The 24,978-nt window shown below is 39.5% G+C and overlaps 1 protein-coding gene across 1 annotated transcript in view; it reads left to right on the top strand.

The window, feature by feature from the left end:
- Window positions 1-24,135, top strand: part of glceb (glucuronic acid epimerase b) — a 70,896-nt gene extending 46,761 nt beyond the window's left edge. The window contains exons 3-4 of the mRNA XM_048616030.1: window positions 18,629-18,874; window positions 19,862-24,135. Coding sequence (XP_048471987.1) covers window positions 18,629-18,874; window positions 19,862-20,886 — 1,271 coding nt within the window. The 3' untranslated portion in view covers window positions 20,887-24,135. The remainder of the gene's footprint in view (window positions 1-18,628; window positions 18,875-19,861) is intronic.
- The last annotated feature ends 843 nt before the right edge of the window (window positions 24,136-24,978 follow it).

Here is a 24,978-nt window from a genome sequence, read left to right as displayed (position 1 = left end):
CAGTACACACAGACGAGAAAAACCATACTTTCAACTGGGACAGCACTGCTATTGTTGGACAAGCCAAACAGAGGACCGCCAGGGAATTCTTGAAGGCTTGGCATTCATCCACGGACTCCATCAACAAACACGTTGAATTAGACCCAAAATACCAACCATTACAATGCACAGCCGGAACTGACACCTACTGGAAGCAGCAAAAACCAGACCATATAAACTCGAACCGGCACAGGACACCTTTTTTACAGGAGGCTTCAGAGCACTGACGATGTCACCTAGTAAGGGGACAAAACGTCTGCTATCAAACCTCCAGCTCGGCGAACACACCCAACATCTACAACCAGCACCCGAGTTGCAAATCTTCACTCAAACCCTGAATAATTGTAAGTATTTTGTGGGTTCAGTTGTTAATTATGTAAATTTGGTGCATTTGTCAGGAAGTACCTGGCAATTTGTTTGCCCTTTTGTTTACTGTACATTGTCAACTTAGTCACACTGTGATAGCCTAAGTGTGCATATCCGGACCACACCTAGCAATACAGGGAGAGAAAGGACAAAGAAAATTCAAGGCATACAGATGGCAGGGTGTCATTCAAATACATTTCTCATTTGTGTATGTATGTTCACATTTATCATCAGCTGTGAGTGAATGTTATGTTAGCTGCATTGCATCGTGTTTAACCCTTTGTCCATTGCACCTGCTCCTTCCAACTTTGTTGCACTGTTGCATCTCTTAACTTGTCAAAATCCGTATTACCCAACCTATCTTTATTGTGGGGGAGGTAATTGTACGCTGAGGTTCCTCATGCAGCTGCAACCCATCTACTTGGAATAGCTTGATTGCTGCCTAACTCTGACATCTGTTGAAGCTGGAAATGGGTATGTTGGAGGTGAGTTTGGATCAGGAAATGACAGCTTTTGTGTCAGGAATCCAAGTTTCTCTTAGTTAAAATTCTGTATATTAGCTTTTTGTCTCCCCACAGTTAATTCTTGACCTGCTGAATACTTTCTTCATATTTCTGATTTCTGGCATCCTGTTGTACCAAAAACTAATTAACTGGCCATTTGCTGTATTTCTTTTTGTGGGGAGGTTATATATCCAAATTTGCTGCCAAGTTTGTTGGGTAGCCATAGTGATTGCGGCTCGAAATAATTCTTTGGGTGTGACTTTGAGATGCCCTGAAGATGGTGTGAGCAGCTACATAAATGCAAGTCTGCTATAAAAGTTTTTAAAGTTTACAGTATTCTGAAATGAGGTTGATTTCATTGTGCTGTAGTTGTATTTGTGTCTAATCTTATATGAATGTTAATTAATATGTTACACATTCCCATTATATCCTGAGTTACAGCTTTAATATTTCTTAGTCTTTCTCTCTCAAGTAATGTTCCAATGCTACCTGTGTTTATCCTATGTCTCTGAAAAAATGTTAAATTATTTTATGTTGGATATCTTTCTAAAACACGTTACCCGTATTCATGGTTTTGAAGGTCTATGACTTTAAACTCCATAAGTTTATTATAATAGCTGGATTTGAAAATAATGTTGCATTTTCAAAATAATTAATGCAGTAGCAAGAATAAGTTATTTTTATTTATCCTATTCAAATGGATATAGCTATTTATGGAACTCACTATTGGACAGTTCAAAATACAACTGCTTGAAACCTTTAAAAGAGTAGTTTGGCGTTAACTGATGCAGTGGTTCATATCCATAAGGGTAATGAGAATGCTTGATGTAAATATGCTATAATTCTACTCAGCATAGTGAAACTAGTATCAGTAGTTCCCAAAAGACAGGAGCAAAATACTTAAGGGAAACTCATTGTGCCAGCACCGTAAATGTAATTACTAATAGCGATTATTAACAAATAAACTAGAATAATTGACTGAAGACTTTTTCTAATTCTTTGTGAAAAGTTAGATTTTGCAAGTGACTGACATTGGTGGAAAAATACAATTTTTAAAAATTCATTCACAGAATGAGAGAGTTGCTGGCTAGGCCAGCATTTATTATCCATCCCTATTTGACTAGAGGGCGGTTATGAGTCAACCACATAGCTGTGGGTCTAGAGTTACATGTAGGCCAGACCAGGTAAGGATGGCAGTTTCCTTCCCTAAAGGACATTAGTGAAACAGATGGGTTTTTCCTAACATTCAGCAATGGTTTCATGGTCATTAGACTCTTAATTCCGAGAATTTTTTTATATATATTGAATTCAAATTCCACTGTCGCTGTGGCAGGATTCAAACCCAGGTCCCAAGAACATTGCCTGGGTCTCTAGATTAACAGTCCAGTGACAATACCACTAGCTATCACCACCCCAATAAGTTCTTGCTTGTGTTTTATTTTTAAATTGTTGACGGAAACTTAGTTGAGATTTTTAAAAATTGATTTTCTTGTGATTCAATAATAAAATTTATTGCTTCACTGCTTCACTACTTCTCTTGGGCTGTTTTTCCACATCGCATCATCTCAAAAGGGAAACCTAGTGATCAAATATGTAACCAAAACAAACCATCAGTACTACTCAGGAGATCACTAGCATCTGAAAAAAAGGAGGCATTTCAGCTGGACAACACAAAAGAACGATAAAAATGAAAACAGAAATGCTGGAAGACCAGTGAAGTTAACATATCATTGGAAGAGGAGTGTCTTATAGGATAAGCTTGTTGGGCCTGAAGGAAATATTCCTATGGCTCCTAGCCTACAAGCAGTATCACTAAAAACATGCCTAATAAATCCAGCTGATCTTGTCTCATTTTACAAGCTGAGTTTCTCCAGGCCAGAGAAATCTACAGAAGATACTGGATATTTTCTAATCAACCTATTCAGAGAGGTAGTAGCACACCTCTATAGCAGGTGGGACTTGAACCTAAGCCTCCTGGTTCAGAGTTAGGGGCTAATACTTCGCCACAAGAGTCCTCACAGCAATTATTAAATGAATACTTCTTAACTATCACCTCGCTCTGACGGGATGCTTGTAGTTCACTAAGGGAAGTAAGAACAGAAATTGTGGAAGTGCTGGCCGCAGTCTTCCATTTGCCCTCAAGTACAAGGTGATAACAAATGACTGTAGGATTGCAAATGTTGCAACTTTCTTAAAAATTAGCGGAGGATAATCCTGGCAATTACAGTCTGTTTAACATTGCTAGTAAGCACACCTTTAGAAATAATACAGATAAAATTAAGTGATTTGAACATCAGCATGGACTAAAGGAAAGAAAGCAGTGTTTGTTTTAAGGGAAACTCGTGTACAACAAAAATATTTAGAATAAAAAACTCAAATATTATGACTACTGGGGTAGCAGACCATACTTTAAGCCCCGCTATTCGCAGTCTTTGGGCTGTCTAGCCACAAACACCCTCAGTTTCTCCTACCCAAAACTCCCAAGGCTGCAGATTCCATTATAGGATAATCTCCCTCCATCCTACCTGCACAAACCAGGACTGCACTTCCTTTAAAAGTTTCCAGTGATTATACCATTTCCTAACTGCCTCTGTTAAAATTAGATCTGGACAGGTTGAAAGTGTTTGTTTGTTTGAAACTTTTCACTTTTATACTTCGCTCCTGACCCAACTCGGCTGTTTGTTTGTTTTTTTTTCTGGGGTGTGTTATAATCCCAGTTGATGTTATTCCCAGACAAGCCAAATCCCAGATTGAAATCTGGCTCGATTTATTTTTACTTAGTGAGGTGGTCTTCACTGAAGCAAAAACATGCAATGCTGCAGATCTGGTTTTATCAACAAAACATACATATAATATATATCCAACAGCACCCCTTTACAATATTCAAGCAGAAGAAAATTCTTCTCTAGCACATCTGCAGCTTTGACTTAACTGTTGCTTTCAGTTTCAGGTTTTGAGAATTTGATAGCCTTTTTTTTAAGTATTCACACAACTGAGTACAGACCAGCTGAGCTTCAAATAAGTCTTTGTGTTTTAATCAACAATTCTGGTCTGAAACCTTTAAACAAAGGTAACCCATTACCTAGTTTTTCTGAACTAACACCTTTCTGTCAGAGAAACTGTTTCATACATTTAGCCTCAACCAGGATGATTGCAAACTCAAACCAAACGCTTTCCAGGCTATGGGTGTTTTTGCTAAGCAAAAAAACTTCTGATCCTTCTAAATGAAAGCAGGCTAATGTTCTTCAATGTTTATTCTGTCTAGTCTGCCAATGCAAACAAATTCGCATCACCACTTCAGGAGGTATCTCTCTTATTACTGATTTATTTTTTAAAGGAAAGTCAAGGCTCCAGAAATGCTGACAAATTAATCATTAAACCCCCTCATGACCACAGACCAAAACCCATGTGTCACTAGTTCAAAATCCAAATTCTAAAGTAAATTATATTAAAATATATGTAGATCTCACACATTACATCATAGGGGAAGATGGTTATAATTACCCTCAATTTGCATGTGTACCCAATAATTGGCAATTTTTTGTAGTTGCCCTCTCCCTCAAAGCTGTCAGAAAATTGAGAAAAATCTGCAATTTTTAGTCAGTTTTTTGATGGGATTTTTTTGTCCTCATTTCAAACATTTTAATTCTGTTCATCTAAGGTTTTACAACAAATTACTAGGTTGGATAATAAAGCAGAGCTTGTGGTATGAATAAACATTAACGTGTTTAAGGCATGAATTTTAGTAAATTAATGCAGTTGCATGTTTGTTTGTTAGATCACAAATTAGTGTAATTACTTGTATAATAATTGTTTACGTGTTTAAATGATTACTCCCAAACTTTTGTGAAATAAGATTTTCTTAAAAAAAAGACATCTGTCATTTTGTTTAAACTAGATCTCAAGCATTTCCTATCAGAACATCACTTCGTAATTGTGTTACAGTTGTAAGCTCTCATTAATAAAATAGTAAATATCTATAGTAAAACAATTTACATATTAGTGTAAATATTTCATAAATGATAGCATAGATTTACAATGTGGTCTACAAGTTGCATTGTCCCAATTATTATAAGAATGCAGAAGGAAACAGATTTATTGCCTTGGCATGTTGCTTTAGTTATCTGATAGTAGAAGATGGATTTGTTTGTCAAACAGAAGTTATTTCAAATCGCTTGATTCTTAACTGCCCATGACATTCAGCAGTAGTATGTAGGAAGTCCATTGCAACATGGATTTGGAAAGTGAAACTGCATTATAGTTGGATAACATTAATGAAAATTCCTGTTTGCAATCAGTAAAATTAAGATTTAAATGAAGATTTACCTCTTATGGGTCCTTGGGATCCCCCACACTATATAAGTGAATTCAGGGTGTATTGAACCATGTTATAATGGCCTTACACTGAATTTGAAAAGGCTTCTAAGCTGCAATAAAGAAACTCAGCTGGATCTTTGCTCTGGTAGTTTTGTGTCTTTAAACCCCTTTTTAAAATGTCATTACTCTAGACCATTTGTTTTATAAAATGAAGGACTTTTCAATCAAATTTTGAGATTTCTTGACAGGAAGTTATGATAATCATGAAATCGGGCCGATGTTTCATCATTAAACTTGGTTGCTTGTATAAATTAGCTCCCCATGCCAGTACTAGATCAAGAACAGTAGGTAAATCTGTATTGACATAACACTGTCAGTAAACATGATGTTAGTTACACAGACATGCTAAATATTTGAATCTGGTCATTCAAGTAGGATTAACATAATTTTGAAGTAATCAGCACAAGAACACATTTTTATAACTTTATTGAATGTACCAGCATTTTTTAGATTCATTCATGGAACGTGGGCATTGCTGGCTGTGCCAACCTGGCCCTTGAGAAAATGATGATCCATGTGCTGTAGATAAACCAGCACTGCTATTATCATAGAATCCCTACAGTGTGGAAACAGGCTCTTCGGCCCAACAAGTCCACACCAACCCTCAGAGCATCCCACCTAGACCATCCCCCCCACCTTTTCCCTGTAACCCACCTAATCTACATATCCCTGAACACTATGGGCAATCTAGCATGGCCAGTCCATCTAGCCTGCACATCTTTGGACTGTGGGAGGAAACTGGAGCACCTGGTGGAAACCCACCAGCTACATACACAGTTGCCCGAGGGTAGAATTGAACCTAGGTCCCTGATGCTGTGAGGCAGCTGTCCTAACCAGTGAGCCACTGTGCTGCCCTGTCACACTCTTGACTTGTGATTAGTAAATGGTGGACAGACTTTTGGGAGCCAGGGAGATACAGATGTACAGTACGGAAACAGACCCTTCAGTCCAACTCATCCATGCTGACCAGATATCCTAAATAAATCTAGTCACGTATGCCAGCATTTGGCCCATATTCCTCTCAATCCTTCCTGTTCATCTACACATCCAGATGCCGTTTAAATATTGTAACTTCCTCTGGCAGTTCATTCCATACACACTCCTTTGCGTGAAAAGGTTGCCCCTTATGTCCTTTTTAAATCTCCCTCCTCTCACCTTAAAACTATGCCCTCTAGTTTTGGACTCCCCCACTCCAGGGAAAAGACCTTGTCTATTTCCTCTAGCCATGTCCCTTATGATTTCATAAATCTCCATATGGTCACCCGTCAGCCTCCGATGCTCCAGGAAAAATAGCCCTAGCCTATTCAGCGTCTCCATACAGCTCAAATCCTCCAAATTCTGGCAACATCCTTGTAAATCTTTTCTGAACTTTTTTCAAGTTTCACAACATCTTTCCAATAGCAGAGAGACCAGAACTGCATACAGTATTCCAAAAGTGGCCGAACCAATGTCCTGTACTGGCACAACATGACCTCCCAACTCCTATACTCAATGCACTGACCAGTAAAGGTAAGCGTACCAAATGCTGCCTTCACTATCCTATCAAGGAAATATAAACCTGAACTCCAAGGTCTCTTTGTTCAGCAGCACTCCCCAGGACCTTACCATTAAGTGTATATGCCCTGCCCTGATTTGCCTTTCCAAAATGCAGCACCTCACATTTATCTATATTAAACTCCGTCTGCCACTCCTAGGCACATTGGCTCATCTGATTAAGGTCCCATTGAAATAACCTTCTTCACTGTCCACTACACCTCCAAGTTTGGTGTCATCTGGAAACTTACTAACCATACGTCCTATGCTCACATCCAAATCATTTATATAAGTGGTGAAAAGCAGTGGACCCAGCACCAATCCTTGTGGCACACCGCTGGTCACAGGCCACCAATCTGAAAAGCAACCCTCCACCATTGCCCTGTGTCTTCTACCTTCGAGTCAGTTCTATGTTCCAATGACTAGTTCTCCCTGTATTCCATGTGATCTAATCTTGCTAACCAGTCTACCGTGAGGAACCTTGTCGAACGCCTTACTGAAATCCATGTAGATCACATCAACCGCTCTGCCATCATCAATCCTTTTTGTTACTTATCAGAAAATTTTCTTGTGGATACATAGCAAATTCCTCTCCATCCAAGCCTTTAACACTGGCAGTCCCAGTCTATGTTTGGAAAGTTAAAATCCCCTATCATGACACCCTATTATTCTTACAGATAACTGAGATCTCCTTACAATTTTGTCTCAATTTCTTGCTGACTACTGGGGGGGTCTGTAGTGTAATCCCAATAAAATGATCATCCCTTTCTTATTTCTCAGTTCCACCCAAATAACTTCCCTGGACATATTCCCAGGAATATCCTCCCTAAGTACAGCTGTAATGTTATCCCTAATCAAAAATGCCACTCTCTTTCTTTTAAGCCCCCCTCCCCCTTTCTATCCTTTTTATAACATCTATAACCTTGGAACATTAAGCTGCCAGTCCTGTTCGTCCCTGTGCCACATCTCTGTAATTGCTTTGATGTCTCAGTCCCACGTTCACAACCATGCCCTGAGTTCATCTGCTTTACCTGTTAGGCCTTTTGCATTGAAATAAATGCAGTTTAATTTATCAGTCCTACCTTGTTCTCTGCTTTGTTCCTGCCTGCCCTGACTGTTTGACTTGCTGTTTATCCCAACTGTACCAGTCTCAGATTGATCTCTTCCCTCACTATCTGCCTAGGTCCCAAAGCCCTCACCAACTCCACTAGTTTAAGTCCTCCCGAGCAGCTCTAGCAAATCTCCCCACCAGTATATTAGTCCACTTGTGTCATTCTTACACAAGTCACTTCTACCCCAGAAGAGATTCCAATGTTCCATAAATGTAAATCCTTCTACCCTGCACCAGCTCCTCAGCCATGCATTCATTTGCTCCATCCTCCTATTCCTACCCACACTAGCTCATGGCACCGGGAGTAATTCAGATATTATTATACTCAAGGACCTCCTTTTTAAATTCCTGCCCAACTTCCTATATTCTCTTATCACAATCTCATCCTTGTCTCTTCCTTTGTTGTTAGTTCCAATGTGTACAACAACCTCCTTCTGGTCTCTCTCCCCTGTGAGAATATTCTGCACCCTTTGAGATATCTTTGATCCTGGCACCAGGGAGGCAAACCACCTATCCGATTTCTCGCTGTAGGCTGCAGAAATGTCTGACTGTGCTTCTGACAAGAGAGTCCCTATCTCAGTCAATCACTGGGAGCCTGACTTACCCCTCGTTACAGTAGAGCCAGTATTGGTACCAGAAATCTGGCTGTCAGAACTTCCTGTTCTATCTTTCCTGGAGGTCACCCATCTATGTGACTGTATCTTTGTATCTTTGGTTTATGTCCCTTCCTGAAACTGCCATCCATCACACCCTCAGCTCCGATAAATTCCTCATTGCCTCTAACTACTGCTCCAACTGATCCATGCAATCTGATAGGATTCGCAGCCAAACACACTTCCTGCAGACATAATCATCAGTAACTTATCTCCCACATCACTCTACTAAAGGTCATCTTTGCACCTTAACAATCTACAGACCCAGAAAATAGCAGTCTTACTGCTTTTAAAAAAAAAAACACTGCACCAGACTAACTTAGTGCCTATGTTATACATTTTTAAAGTTTAATCATGAGACAGGTCTCAATAAAACATTTAATCAGTAAAGAACCCATTCCACTCACTATTGTAGATTTACAAATAAAAAAGTAAAGTTACACTTTGAAAAGCCACTTAGCTGCTCCTTGCTGTGACCTCTCCCACATCGGTTTCTCCAAGGTCAGCTGTGAATTTCGCTGTTTGTTAAATTTTTCTCAGGCAAATTCCGATGTCCAGGGATACTTGAAATCAAACAGCAGAACAGTCAGCTGTGCAGATTCATTGCTGGGTCAGACAGCAGTGCAGGTTTATTTCTCCGTTTGATATACTTCCCATGTGGTCACTACCTTTGTCTGTCTTCCTCCTTTTTAAAGTGCTGTTGTTTTGATATTTTTTCCCCAAAAGTTCCAAAACAATGCAACAGCTTATAAAACAGTAGTTACTCCTCGTAGAATTCGAGGAAATCAGCTCCAACACTGAAAATACCTCAAAAAAAGGAGCAGTTCTTACAGCCACAATTTTTTTTCCTGTCCTCCATGTTGGATTACCCAGAATCATGAGGTGAGGTATTTGCAGTATTCCTAGCCTCTAACCTGCTCTCCAGTGTATTTAGAAGGCTAGTTCAGTTCAATTTCTGGTCAGTGGTAATCCCCAGAATGTTGATAGTGAGGAGTTCATTGTAATACCTGTGGACAATAAACTAGTATTTACTTTACAAATGCTTAAAGAGTTGGCCTTTTGTACAGTTAGTATAGAAGTGCAAAACTATTTTTCTAAATTTTTCTTGACACAATATGTAAACAGTCCAATCAGGGAAGGGGTTATACTGGGATAACCAGGTGTAGAGCCGGATGAACACAGCAGGCCAAGCAGCATCATAGGAGCAGGAAAGCTGATGTTTCAGGCCTAGACCCTCCTCCAGAAATGGGGGAGGGGAAGGGGTATCTGAAATAAATAGGGAGAGAGGGGGAGGCGGATAGAAGATGGATAAAGGAGAAGATAGGTGGAGAGGAGACAGACAAGTCAAAGAGGTGGGGGTGGAGCCAGTAAAAGTGAGTGTAGGTGGGGAGTTAGGGAGGGGATAGGTCAGTCCAGGGAGGACGGACAGGTCAAGGGGGCGGGATGAGGCTAGCAGGTAGGAGATGGGGGTGGGGCTTGAGGTGGGAGGAGGGGATAGGTGAGAAGAAGGACAAGTTAGGGAGGTGGGGACAAGCTGGGCTGGTTTTGGGATGCGGTAGGGGGAGGGGAGATTTTGAAGCTTGTGAAGTCCACATTGATACCATTGGGCTGCAGGGTTCCCAAGTGAAATATGAGGTGCTGTTCCTGCAAACTTCGGGTGGCATCATTGTGGCACTGCAGGAGACCCAGGATGGACATGTCATCTGCGGAATGGGAGGGGGAGTTGAAATGGTTCGAACTGGGACGTGCAGTTGTTTAGTGCGAACCAAGCATATGTATTCCGCAAAGTGGTCCCCAAGCCTCCGCTTGGTTTCCCCAATGTAGAGGAAGCCACACCGGGTACAGCGGATGCAGTATACCACATTAGCAGATGTGCAGGTGAACATCTGCTTGATGTGGAAGGTCTTCTTGGGGCCTGGGATAGGGGTGAGGGGGGAGGTGTAGGGGCAGGTGTAGCACTTCCTGCGGTTGCAGGGAAAAGTGCCAGGTGTGGTGGCCTGGAGGGGAATGTGGAGCGGACAAGGGAGTCATGGAGAGAGTGGTCCCTCCGGAAAGCAGATAAGGGTGGGGAGGGAAAAATGTCTTTGGTGGTGGGGTCGGATTGCAGATGGCGGAAGTGTCGAAGGATGATGCGTTGGATCCAGAGGTTGGTGGGGTGGTACGTGAGGATGAGGGAGATTCTGTTTTGGTTGTTATTGCGGGGAGGGGGTGTTACAGGAAATGCGGGAGACACGGTCAAGGGTGTTCTCGACCACTGTGGAGGGGAAGTTGCGGTCCTTGAAAACGAGGACATCTGACATGTTCAGGAGTGGAATGCCTCATCCTGGGAGCAGATGCGGCGGAGGCGAAGGAATTGGGAATAGGGAATGGCATTTTTGCAGGAAGGTGGGTGGGAGGAGGTGTATTCTAGGTAGCTGTGGGAGTCGGTGGGCTTGAAATGGATATCGGTTTCCAGGTGGTTGCCAGAGATGAAAATAGAGAGGTCCAGGAAGGAGAGAGAGGTATCAGAGATGGTTCAGATGAACTTAAGGTTGGGGTGGAAGTTGTTGGTGAAGTGGATGAACTGTTCGAGCTCCTCGTGGGAGCACGAGGTGGCGCCGATACAGTCATCGATGTAGCGGAGGAAGAGGTGGGATTTAGGGCCAGTGTAGCTACGGAACAGGGATTGTTCCACGTATCCTACAAAGAGGCAGGCATAGCTTGGGCCCATGTGGGTACCCATGGCCACCCCCTTTGTCTGCAGGAAGTGGGGTTATACTGGTCCTGGGTTTTGTGAAATGAGCCCAGCTGGTTTCAGTGGGGGAGGGGAGGGGGGTGGCGGGGGAGTGGTGGGCATTTTGGGACTAGTGACCATAATAACCATGAATTTTAAGATACTTGTGGGTGGGGATGACAGCAGTCCTCGTGTGAAGATGTTAAATTGGGGGAAGGCGAGCTATAACAATATTCGGCAGGAACTGGAGAGTGATGATTGGAGATGGCTGTTTGACGGTAAATCTACATCGGACAAGTGGGAATATTTCAAACGGCAGTTGATAAGTGTTCAAGAGCGGCACGTTCCTGCGTGAATGAAGGATAGGTATGGCAAGTTATGTGAACCTTGGATGACCAGGGATGTTATGACCTTGGTCAGAAAGAGAAAGGAAATATACATAAGGTCTATGAGGATGGAACTGATGAAGCCGTTGAAGTATATAAGGAAAGTAGGAAAGAACTTAAACTAGGAATTAGAAGCACTAAAAGGGGTTACGAAAAGTTAGCAAACAGGATTAAGGAGAATCCAAGGCTTTGCATACATATATGGAAAGCAAGAGGATAGCCTGGGAAAGGGTTGGCCCACTCAAGGACAAAGGAAGGAATGTATGTGAGCCAGAAGAGACAAGTGAGCTTCTAAACAAATAGTTTTTTGTGTTGGTATTCACCAAAGGAAAGGAATTGGTGGAGGATGATCTCGGGGAAGGGAGTGTTGAGTTTCTAAGCCAAATTGTTATGAAAATGGAAAAGGTGTTGTGTATCTTAAAAAGTATTAAGGTAGATAAGTCCTCAGGTCCTGATGGATCTATCCCAGAATAGTGAGGGAGTTAAGAGAACAATGCAGGAGAATTGACAGATATCTTTGTATCCTCTTTGATCACAGGTGAGGACCCAGAGGACTGAGGAATAGCCAGTGTTTAAGAAGGGTAGCAGGGATAATCCTGGAAATTACAGGCGTGTGACTGTCCCATTGTTGGTAGGGATATTATTGGAAAAGATTCTCCGGAACAAGATCTATATGCATTTAGAAGGAAGTTGACTTATTAGCGATAGCATAGTTTTGTGTGGAGGAGGTTGTGCCTCACTAATTTGATGCAGTTTTTTGAGGAGGTGACGAAGATGATTGAGGGAAAAGTGGTTGATGTCATCTGCGTGGACTTCAGTAAAGCCTTTTGACAAGGTCCTTCATGACAGACTGATGCAAAAGGTGAAGTCACATGGTATCAGGTAGCTGGCAGATGTATATAGGACTGGCTTAGCCATAGGAGACAGAGGATAGGGGTGGAAGGATGCTTTTTGGAATGGTGGGTTGTGACTAGTGGTGTTCCACAGGGATCAGTGCCAAGACCTCTGATAACAAAGATTGGTGGAGTTGCAGATAGTGAGGGTTGTCAGAGGATACAGCAGGTTATAGATGATTTGGAGGTATGGGCAGAAAACTGGCAGATGGATTTTAATCCAGACAAATGTGAGGTGATGCATTTTGGAAGGTCAAGTACAGGTGGAAATTACACAGTGAATGCAGAACCCTCAGGAGAATTGATATGCAGAAGCTACTGGGTGTACAGGTCCACGAATCACTGAAGATGGCAGCGCAGGTAGATAAGTTGGTAAAAAAAAAAAAGGCTTATGGCATGCTTGCCTTCATTGGAAGAGGCACAGAGTATAAGAATAGACAAGCTATGCTGCAGCTTTATAGATCTTTAGTTGGGCCACACTTGGAATATTGTGTACCGTTCTTTTTAGAATTCTGCATCTGATAGTGAATGTCACCATATCTTAACTCCTCTGTATTTGTTAGAATGTAGTTGTGATTTATTCATTGGAGAAGGGCCATTTATCATGAATAATTTTGTGTAAATAAGATAAATCAGATTGTAGTGTTCTGTGGAAGTGGTCTCATAAACAGTATTGAGTTTGGAATTAGTGTTTTGAAATGTAACTTGGGCGTGTTGATATTGTATTGAAAGTTTAGATCCTGTTTAGTGAATCCATTAGATAAAGAAGTTTAAATTAAATTTGACATGCTCTGCAAAGAAATAGTTAAGTACAAATATTTCGCTGTAGTTGTTGGCATCAGGAGCATGCAATCAGTGTACTCACCTTTATTGGTAACATGCTTCTACTGAGATGAGGAGCAGTTTCTTCACTCAAGTGGTGAAGCTTTGGAATTCTGTACTCCAGAGGACTGTGGAAGCTCAGATATTATTTCTGTGTTCAAGACAGATGACTATATATCCAGTTACTAATTGACATCAAGGGATGGGCGAATAGTATGAGGTAGATGCTCAGCCATGATCAAAATTGCAGAACAGGCTTGAGGGGCTGAGTGGCTAACTCTAGCTTTTATGCTCCTTCTACATGTATTCCTGTACTCTTGTATCAAACATCTGCAGCAAGTTTAAAATAATGAATAGTACCTGAAGAATAACTGGGCTTTAATTCTGCTGTTATGTCAAAAGAAACTTTGAGTTGGGTAGTTACTATTTTGACATTTTCTGAATTACAAATGTTAAATTATTCTCTCCCTTGTGCTTGAAATCCAGCTATTTTGAATGACTGACTGTTTGAAATCAATCTGTGTTATCTATACTAACCTTTAACCTCAGTTTTCCTAATCTGATATTGCCAATTATGATGGCTTCATATTTGATCATTTTTGTGGACTCTGAGTTTGGAAAATTAAGGATACTTGAATTGATATTTAAGAAATCAATGAAAAGACATTGAATTTTTTTTAAACATGGCATTTCTTGGTAGTCGTCAGTTTCATGTTAACTGTTTGTTTACTGGCGACCACCTGCCTGACGGCTGTCAGATTCCAGTTTCTGCTTTAGAGTCTGTTTTGCTGCATTGGAGAAAAGCATGCTGAAAGAAAGAAGATTTCCGCTGGAGCCCAGGTCCAGCTGCTCTCACATAAGGAACCTCTGGAAGAGTGTGTTGAAATATCCTGATCGACTGCATCTTCAAAGATTCCCAGAGATAATTGCATGTATTTAGCAACATCCGTCTTTCTGTGCCAGTATGGGGACAGAACATTATCTTGATAACTCAAAACTCATCCTTCTTATCTTCAAAAACAAAGATAAAATATGTCTCTTTTTAAGAAGTGAATGGCTGCAGAGAAATCATGTTTTTGTCTTTATCTGGTGGGTGCATTTGTTTGTGCATATGTTTGGGTTATTTAAGGGGTAAACGTTTATAATTAAAATATTTTATATTACAGTTTTATATTACAAACTGAATGCGCTTCATGAAATAAGTTTTTTGTTTTGCATCTTTTTATTGGAAACCCACAACCCTCCATGTTCTTTGCACTCATTTAATTCTACCTTCTTGCCCTTGTCTAATTTTAATCACTATACACTTAGTGGCCGACCTTTCAAGTGCCTTGGACCTAAGCTCACGGATTCTTGTCCTAAAACACTCCACCTCTTTACCTTACTTTCCTCCTTTTAACATGCTTCTTATAACCTGGTGTTATATTTTGTTTATAATGCTGTTGTGAAGTGCTTGCAACGTTTTATTATTTTAAAGGTGCTATATAAGAAAAGACAGAATAACTGACTGAATTCGACTGACTCGTGTGACAGCTTTTTCTTATAATTCCAAAATATTTATTACATTTCATATCACAACATACTGTATTCAATTTTGGTGTCACGTTAACATTTTGTCACAAGTTTTATCTTTGAGTTTTTCTTCCCCGTTATGTGTGGTACACAATTACCAACAGGGTGGAACGGTGTAGTCAACCTCTGTCCTCTCCCGATGTCCAAATGTGCAGTTCAGCACAGAATTCTTAGTTTGAACCTGGGATAACTTTGTTCAGAATATGCAGGGAAAAGGTTATTGTAATTCTCCTCCTGCTCCACCTGCTGGCATCCAAATATTTTGAGTGCAGACCTGAGACCATGGCTTAGTTACTCACTGTCTTAGTTACTAAGCCATCAAAGTAACTTGCCCACATCAAGAACAATCAGGAGAGTTATGGATTTTGACCTTCTAATTCCAGGAATAATATCTGGAAAGCATTTTGAGGTGATCTAATCTAAAGCTAATGTGATCTACTGTTAGTTGCAAATGTGAAAAAATGCCCAGGTATGTCCTGTACGCAAAAAGCAGGACAAATTCCACCCAGCCAGTTACCAACCCCCACCACTAAATCAGTAAAATGATGGAAGGTGTAATCAAAAGTGCTATCAAACAGCATCTGTTCAAGAATAACCAGCTCAGCGACACCCAGTTTGAGTTCCACCAGGGCCACCCAGCTCCTGACCTCATTACAGCCTTCGTTCAAACACAGACAAAAGAGCTGAATTCCAGACTTGAGGTGAGAGTGACAGCTCTTGATGTCAATGTGGCATTGATCAAGTATGGCATCAAGGAGCCCTGGCAAAATGAATCGATGGGTATCAAGGGGGAAAATACTCCACTGGTTGGAGTTATACCTGGCACAAAGGAAGGCGGTGTGGTTGTTGGAGGTTAGACATCTCGGCTCCAGGATGTCTCTGCAGGAGTTCCTCAGGATTGTGACCTTGATGCAACCATCTTCAACTGCTTCCTTAATGACCTTCTCTGTATCATAAGGGTCAGAAGTGGGAATGTGCAATCATCAGTGAACAATGCTCAGCTGCATTCGCGACTCCTTAAATACTGAAGCAGTCCATGTTCAAATGCAACAAAATCTGGACAATATCCAGATTTGGGCTGACAAGTGGGAAGTAGTATTTTCACCAATTAAATCCAGGGAATGACCGTATCCAATGAGAGACAATCTAACCATTGCCCCTTGACATTTCAGTTGAGTTACCATTGTTGAATCTCCCACTATTAACATCCTTGGGGATTACCATTGACAGAAGCTCAACTGGACTTGCCATATAAACACAGTGGCAACAAGAGCAGTTCAGAAGCCAGGAATACTGTGACGAGTAACTTACCTCCTGAACCCCCAAAGCCTGTCCATCATCTACAAGGCACAAGTCAGCAATGTGAGGAATACAGTCGATTCTGATATAACTCGTGTTTCTTCAACGCGAATTGACTGTAGTGCGATTGAAGAATAGGAGAACGCTATTTGTAAAACACATGCTTTCCCTACCTGTGTTGGCTATAATTCTGTCCCCATCACTTTAAATGTTGCAGCTATTGCATGATTTTCTATAGCACGAGGTTGTGCAATAATGCAACTATTGTGTTATATCAGATCTGATTATACTTCCCATTTGCCCTGATTGGTGCATCTCCAACAACACTGAAAAAGCTTGATACCATGCGGTACAAAGCATTCAGTTGATTGTCAACACATCCACACTCTCAGCCCCGACATTCAGTGACAGCAGTGTGTAATGTTTACAAGATGCTCTGCAGAAATTCACCAAAGGTCCTTAAACAGCACCAACCAAACCTAAAGCCCCTTTCATCTAGGAAGGACAGGGACAGTAGATAAATGGAAACAGCACCCCTGCAGGTTCCCATCCAAGTCGCTCATCATCCCAACTTGGAAATATATTAGCCTTCCTTCACTGTTGCTGGGTCAAAATCCTGGAATTCCCTCCCCGATAGAAGTGTGGGTCAGCCTACATCACATGGACTGCAGCAGTTCAAGAAGGTAGCTCACCACCACCTCCTGAAGGTCATTTAGGGACTGGCAAGAAATTATGGCCAGCCAGTATCGGCCATGTCCCACGAGTGAATTTTTAAAACAAAAAGCTGCCACTGCTATTGGGTGCAACTTCAAGGTGGTAAATTGAGAGCAAGAACACCTGTATCCTTAGGCTTAAATTCTGTCAATTCTCAGTGTCCATATGACAAAAGGTATTGGCTTCAAAACATTTTTAGGCCATTTCGAGGTTGTGAAAATTGCAATATGAGTTCATGTTATTTATTAAGTCAAACTCTACTGAACCCTGTGAGATCTTGAATCTTAAAAGATCAGGAAGTAAAACCTGCAATATACTGCAACCTAGAAGTTTTACTTTGTTAGGCTGTAATTTTTGTTTTCAAATCTCAAAGCAAATCGCATGTTAGAGCTTAATAATGCTGGAAATACTCAGCAGATGAGGCAAAAGACCTGACACACTAATTCTATTTCTCTCTACACAAATACTGTCTGATATGCTAAATATTTCTAGCATTTCTGTTTGAATTTCAGATTTCCTGCATCTACAATATTGAGCTTTTGTCACTCATTAGTGTTTATTGATTCAAGTGCATTTTCCCCAAGTAAAGTACTGTTACTAACATACTTTGTGATTGTAATAATCCAATTTGATTAAGTACCCAACCTTAAACTCGGTTTGATTACTATGAAAAAATGAATCCAAATGGCTGTAGAGTATTGATGCATCACTGGCATCTAACTTGAGTATTGTTCTCTGCATGACCATTCATTAGAATAGACTTTGTGAAAATTTATATGAAATTTATCTAGCAGGAAAAAGTAACTACACTATCAAAACAGGATTTTAAAATTTGCCATGCGGTACAACTTGCAAGTTGATGCAGGTGGTTTTATGTTGTAAACTCAAATCTTGGTAACCTCAGTAGAAGACTTGAGAACGGCAATCTGGGACTTTAGTCAGCATCCATCAATGGATTGAAAAAACCTTGAGGCAAGGTAACCAAACAAGTTGCAGACATAGTGGGTGGCACGGTGGCACAGTTGTTAGCACTGCTGCCTCACAGCGCCAGGGAGCCGGGTTCGATTCCAGCCATGGGTGACTGTCCGTGTGGGGTTTGCACATTCTCCCCGTGTCTGCGTAGGTTTCCTCCAGGTGCTCCGGTTTCCTCCCACAGTCCAAAGATGTGCAGGTTAGGTTGATTGGCCATGCTAAATTGCCCGTAGTGTTCAGGGAGGTGTAGATTAGGTGGGTTATAGGGGGATGGGTCTTGGTGGGATGCTGTGAGGTTCAGTATGGACTTGTTGGGCCGAAGGGCCTGTTTCCACACTGTAGGGATTCTATGAATATAGTGGAAGATTTAGTGACATTGCAGCCTAAAGACTCGTATAAGGGAGGAAAAAAGCAAGAACAATTCTTGCTTGACTGTTGAACAATTGAGGGAAAATGGCATCATTTTATTTGCTTTCTTTAAATGTAATTTTTACTTGCTTTTTCTTCCAGTATATAAGATGTTTTGTAGGCTTCATGCAGGTTTGATATAGCTATGCTGTCCTGGTCTTTACTGGCAAGCCTATTTCAAAAAGTAATTTTTTAGAACTTCATTTTATTGTTTGTGGGTTATTTTCATTTTTTGCCCTAATGACTTTTTGCCCCTCTCTTGTTCAGGTGTTCCTTTGTCCACTCAGTGGGGACCTCAGGGTTATTTCTACCCTATTCAGATAGCACAATATGGGCTAAGTCACTACAGTAAAAACCTCACTGAGAGACCACCACATACTGAAGTGTATGAAATTGCAGAGAAGAGAGACAAAGGCACGAGACAAAATGACTGGATTATGCCAAAGGGATGTACGGTCTCTACGGTCTTTGACAAAACTAGATCAAGCAACGTAAAGCAGTTCACCACCCCAGGTATTTTATCTTACTGATCAATACTTGTTAGAATTAACATGTCTGCTACTGAAGAAAGACCACAAAATAATTATTGTCAGCACCAAAACCTGAGATCTTTGTAAGAAAATTGTGAAGAGGTTTCCAGCTTTTGACATTGTAAGAAAGGAGGGCAAACTATATTATGAAGCCTGTAAGATTTTCAAGACTCCCCTTTTATTGATGGCAAAGTAAATTCAAGATCCCACAGGCCACAGACAAATCCACTTAAACTTAGAATGTCTTAACTAATGGATTTACAAGTGATTCATGCATTGATTTTTGAGACAAAAATGGGAAGAAAATTTTAAGCTCTATTCCCTTGTTAGCTGACATCTCAAAGCTATCTGACCTGAGAAACCAAAGATTAAAAAAATGCAAATGATTTTCAGCAGAGTGCATTAAGTTCACAATGAATTGTGCAGCAAAGGCTGAGTATTAACATGGTAAAAAGCTGGTAGGTTATTTCCATTGCTCTAATTCATGAAAGCTGGAGTTGTTTGAAAATTATACAGTCTCGGATAGTATTTAGAGGACTTAGACGATCCACTACTTGAAATTAGAATCTCCCACATTGAAAATTATCTTGGTGTTTAAGAATGAAATTATTTTAAACCCATGGCATCTGCAAAATCCTGTATTTCGCTGATCCAACTCTAGAAAAAGCCTCATCGACAAAAGGTGAAAGTTAAACCTTCCAACACATTTCAACTTGTCTGCTGTAATGTACAATAACTAACTAAGCATTTTTAAAGTGAAAGTGTAAAATGTGATTTGGTAAGCCATCTGTAATGATGATTTTTGAAAATTAGAGTAATTGTTAAGAATAGAAAAGGTGGTATGAATAGACACATCTTCACAAATATAATTTCACATTATAATAGAAAGCTAGTTGCTGCGCTCAAACAAACTTCTAGTATTTTACAAAATTTTCAGTTTAATATTAAATTGATCTCTGTTTCTTTTCAGAATCTTCGGATGGGGTTTACCTGATGTTAGGAAATGCAAAAGATTTCATCATTTCATTTGATGTTAAATTCTTAACAAATGGGAGCATTTCTGTGGTACTGGAGACAACTGAAAAGAATCAGCTGTTTACAATTCACTATGTCACAAACACACAACTTATAGCCTTCAAAGACAAAGACATTTACTATGGCATAGGCCCACGGACAAGCTGGAGTACTCTTACTCGAGATCTGGTAACTGACCTGAAGAAAGGGGTTGGCTTGTCCAACACTAAGGCTGTAAAGCAGACTAAAATAATGCCCAAGAAAGTTATAAAGCTGATTGCCAAGGGAAAAGGCTTTATTGACAACATCACAATAGCAACCACAGCACACATGCCTGCCTTCTTTGCTGCCAGCGATTGGTTGGTAAGAAATCAGGATGAAAAAGGTGGCTGGCCCATTATGGTGACCCGTAAGCTAGGTGAGGGTTTTAAGTCTTTGGAGCCTGGCTGGTATTCAGCTATGGCACAAGGTCAGGCCATGTCTACACTTGTAAGGGCCTATTTGCTTACAAAGGAACAAGTGTACCTCAATTCAGCCTTGCAGGCAGTAGTGCCCTACACCCTCAAGTCAGAGGATCACGGGGTAAAAGCTGTGTTTATGAATAAATATGATTGGTATGAAGAATACCCAACTGTTCCCAGCTCATTTGTTCTGAATGGTTTCATATACTCTTTACTGGGTCTATATGACCTCAAAGAAACTGCAGGTGAGAAACTAGGACAAGAAGCTAAAAAACTGTATGAACGAGGCATGGAGTCTTTGAAAGCCATGCTTCCATTGTATGACACTGGCTCAGGAACAATCTATGATCTCCGCCATTTCATGCTTGGTACAGCTCCAAACTTGGCACGTTGGGACTACCACACCACCCACATCAACCAGCTACAACTGCTGAGCACAGTTGATGATGCGCCTATCTTTAAGGAATTTTTAAAGAGGTGGAAATCCTATTTAAAAGGAGGGAGAGCAAAGCACAACTAGAGCTGAAAGCCAAAACATAATCTTATGAATCATACATATAATATATAAGGGAAGAATTCCTTAATTTAAACATTTTTGAGTGTACGAGTAGTACCTTTTGTATCCCTGCCATCTTCTAAATGGCACATTTTAAGTGTAACAATCAGTAACACAATGGGGGAAGAAGAATCAAATGGTGGTGAAGAATTATCCCTATCTAAACATCCTTTTGTTTGTATTTGCCTTTCTGTAAGTGGAGATGCTCACTGACTGGAGGTAATTTAAGCTTTCAAGACTTGCAGTCCCTTTCTGGCACTTCACCCTTTTCAGCTGTACTTGTATGTTTTTATTTCTGTCTTTGTTGTTTTTACGTTTGGTTTTCTTCACTGATTTTGTTTTTAACATTTTGCATTTAATAATATCATGTCATGTATTTTTATTAAAGATAGATGAAGTTGTGTTTTTTTTTTCAAAATTAACATCCATTTAGAATTTCTATTATGGCACCAGTCTCAACAATTTTTTTGTTTAGAGGCTCTCTATCCTTGTCTATGTTCCCAATCCCTAGAACCGAACAAATGTATTAATTTGTACAACTAACAAAACATTGACTATTGTGAGTGTCCCCTAAGGTGGTTTGTTGGCATGTTTTTGTTTTACTTTCTGTTTAGAGTGAGGCTGTTCTTATAAACCACATTTAGTAGCATGAACTTTGTAAAAATGTATCTTTTAAGTGTGTTTAATTAGCACAGAATATTTTTCCATTGTATGTTTTAACAAGGTCCTTCAAAGCTTATTGCTCATTTAGCTTTTGATGCACATGGCAAAGCACAACACAAAAAAATTTAAAAAGTGACTGCACAAATATAGTAATATAAATGTTTTATGGAACTTGTAATATAGTGCAAGGGGGAATTGAATCAATAAGTTCCATATGGTGGTTGGTGCCATTTCCACTCTTCTTTTGCCTCCACTTTTTAAATCCACTCCTCCATTCATGTAGAACTCTGTCTTGATTTGTGTAACATCATCTTAGAATTATTTTTTTCTTTAGAGGGCACATTGTAATGATTATGCTTATCTTCAAAGAATTAGGCTTTGTTTATAAAGTCTCGTTTGATTGCAGTGACATTGTTTATGTGAATTGGCCATTGCTTCCCTCCCAGTTTAAGATAACCAATGTGATAAAAGAATCTTGTCATGGGGATGTTGAAATAAGGAGCCAACTGTGTGATTTTAAACATTTGTGGCCTGGATTAAAAACAGGAAATACACAAGTAGGTCTGCAACCAAAAAGAGAAAAAACAGGTTCTGACATAACATTTCTGATAATACATAAAATAGCAATCAACCGAACTTCGCAGGTGCTGATTAACCTGTTGATATTTTTAGTGTATTATGTCTGTATTTCTGATTTTCTTTTCTTTACTTCATAGCTTAAACTTCATAGTTATGAACCAGAAAATGGCATGGGGGGAGGGAATCTATGTTACTGTATTTTAAGATGGTGTGTGTTTGGAAGGAAAATATCACCAGCCCAGAAATGGATTTGAATGTCAAAATCGTTTACAAACTGTGAAAGTAAGAATATTTTCATAACTGTTTTGATTGCCAGAGCTTCTCCCAAGTTCAAAATATATATCTTTTTTTTTCTAGTATTTCTCAACTGTTATGGATTTCTAAATAAACCCAAAATAGTGACCAGTGAGTGGGAGAAAGACATTGCGTTGAGCATATTTAAAATAAAGTAAAACTGTCTAAGTTGGGTTACCTTCTAATTTTATCATTTGGTGGCATAGGAAACAAAGGTCTAAATGAAGGTGAAGGAAATCTTGCCCTTTTTAAAAACCTAATTTTTTCTTTTTGTCATACATGGAACCAAACCAGTGTTTGGCTGTTACTAGCAATGATGCATGGAATGAGGAGATTACTTCAGTGTTAATGCATCCATTTGATACAGTTACAGCTGGCTTATTTGGAAGCTACACCTTCCACTTTCTCCTGATATTCCTCCAGATTCTTTATAGAGCCAGAAAAAGTTCATACTTGACAGGTTTGATTTTTTTACTGTTCCTCAATAATTATCAGTGAACTGATTTGCATTAACTATATAGAACAAAATTCTCAATGATCAAGTTAAAGAAATTAGACAATCTCCCTTCCCCTTTTTATTGAGCTATCCATGCTAAGGATTATCCAACCTTTGTACAGAAATATGGAAGTCAGTGGACAAAATGTAATAGCTGATTAAAAAATAGGATCAGTCTCCAATGTTTAAAGGTATGTTGCTCAAATACAGTATTATTTAAAAGGTAAAGCATACAGAAAGCAAATTATTTGCAAATCAAGTTGCTGGTTATGTTGGATGATATATTATCTAACAGTCTAATTTTTATTTTCTCTCCAAAACTGATATCTGTTTAATCTAACTAAATGGTATATATTTGAGAGACGTTCATTATGGCAGTTAGATAGGTATAGAAATATTTGGCTTTTGATATTTTGTTATCCAAGTTTTTTTCCCATTGCTATAATGTTCTCTGTATGCAGAATTGCATTTTCTTCTTCCTTTTCTTTTCCCAACCCATGGTATTCGTAAAGAAACTGGTGATGGTGTTGTATTAAAAAATGTGTTCTTCTGTGTTTCTTTTCCTCTTCCTATTGGGGTATTTTGTTCATGGCTCTAAATCATCTTTTCTTCTGAGTTTAAGTGTTGTCAATACCAAAGCATTATATGAAAAAAAACATCCAAACTGCTCTGCACCTGAGAAGGTCTTGTTCATAACTCTTATTACGAATCATTCTCTCATTGGATGTATTAGAATGTAAGATGCAGCTGGGTATATGCAAACAGAAAACACAAGCACAATAGTAGACTTTGTGCCGATGTACCCTCTCTGGACAGCGTGCAAGACTTTCACTGAGAGCTGCTATTTTCATTCACACTGTATTTTTTATCATTTTAACTTGTATTTTTACACGTTGATTGAACTATACGTTGGATATGCAATAAACTGTTTACTGAACGCTGTTGCCTGTTGACAGGGCAAGACAGTGTTATAGAGCTGTACCGATTTGCATTTGTTAAGCACAATGTGCACAGTTGTACAGCTTTGCCATTTTGTACACGGCAAGAGTTCATAATTTTTTCAAATAAAGTGACTATATACAATAGTGTTTATATAAAAAATATTGATTGGATCAATCTTTGCTGTGCTAAGTATCTTTGCTTACTGAAGTTGTACAATAAAACATTTTCTTAAAAAGGGACTTCTTGGTTCTGGTTATTTTGTTCTAATGTTGCAAGAACAGTGTTTACTGTTCATTTCTGAGGTTATGGATCTATTTCTTCGTTTTCTGTGGAAAATGACTGTATGCCTAGATCTAATTTGTCTAAAATTCTGTGTTCATTGTCACCTGGCAATAACATTCAGTTTCCTAAAATGTTACTAGCAAAGCTACCTTTCTAGCAAAACAGGACCTTCAGTGATTCTACTTCACAACAGTTTAGAAGTAGGTCACAGATTGATTACTGGTCTAAGACCCTTTTCATGGACAAGGATTGTAAAATTTTTCAATTTTATTCTCTTCCAATGAAATGTAGCATAAGCATTTTGCAATAAATGGACAAAAATAATGTGTGTATCATCAATATATCTGGACAGGTAACTTTGGAGAAACCTATATGTATGTATTTTAACATACTGGGTTTGAATAAACTGTATTCTGTTTGCCTGATTTATCTAGACCTGTAGTACTTGCCAACTGGAACCCACTATATTTAAAATGACAAAGCACTCCTGTAGTTGTTCGTGGGATGGTGCATAAAAACAAATGCAAAGTGGTCTTGATGTCTTTGGAATGCATGGATTTTTTTTTCTATTATAGTAACACGTGCAAGTTTCTTCTCTCGTGTGTAGTGTAGCTTCCTGATGCTGATTTCCCCAGCCCTTCCCAAATCTACAGTTGATTTTCCAGTAGATCTTTGTGCATAATTAATTATTAAAAAAAACTTGTTTTTTTAAAAGGAACAAAAAAAATTTCATTTTAAATGTGAGGCAGTATCATGAATAAGATTGAATGCTTCACTGCTCCAGTGCTCCGATTCTGACA

Source organism: Rhincodon typus, chromosome 33 (assembly GCF_021869965.1).
Source record: "Rhincodon typus isolate 14 chromosome 33, sRhiTyp1.1, whole genome shotgun sequence".
In the NCBI taxonomy this organism is placed as follows: Eukaryota; Metazoa; Chordata; class Chondrichthyes; order Orectolobiformes; family Rhincodontidae; genus Rhincodon; species Rhincodon typus.
The sequence above is the reverse complement of the archived record's forward strand: the minus strand, read 5'-3'. Positions and strand labels throughout refer to the sequence as shown.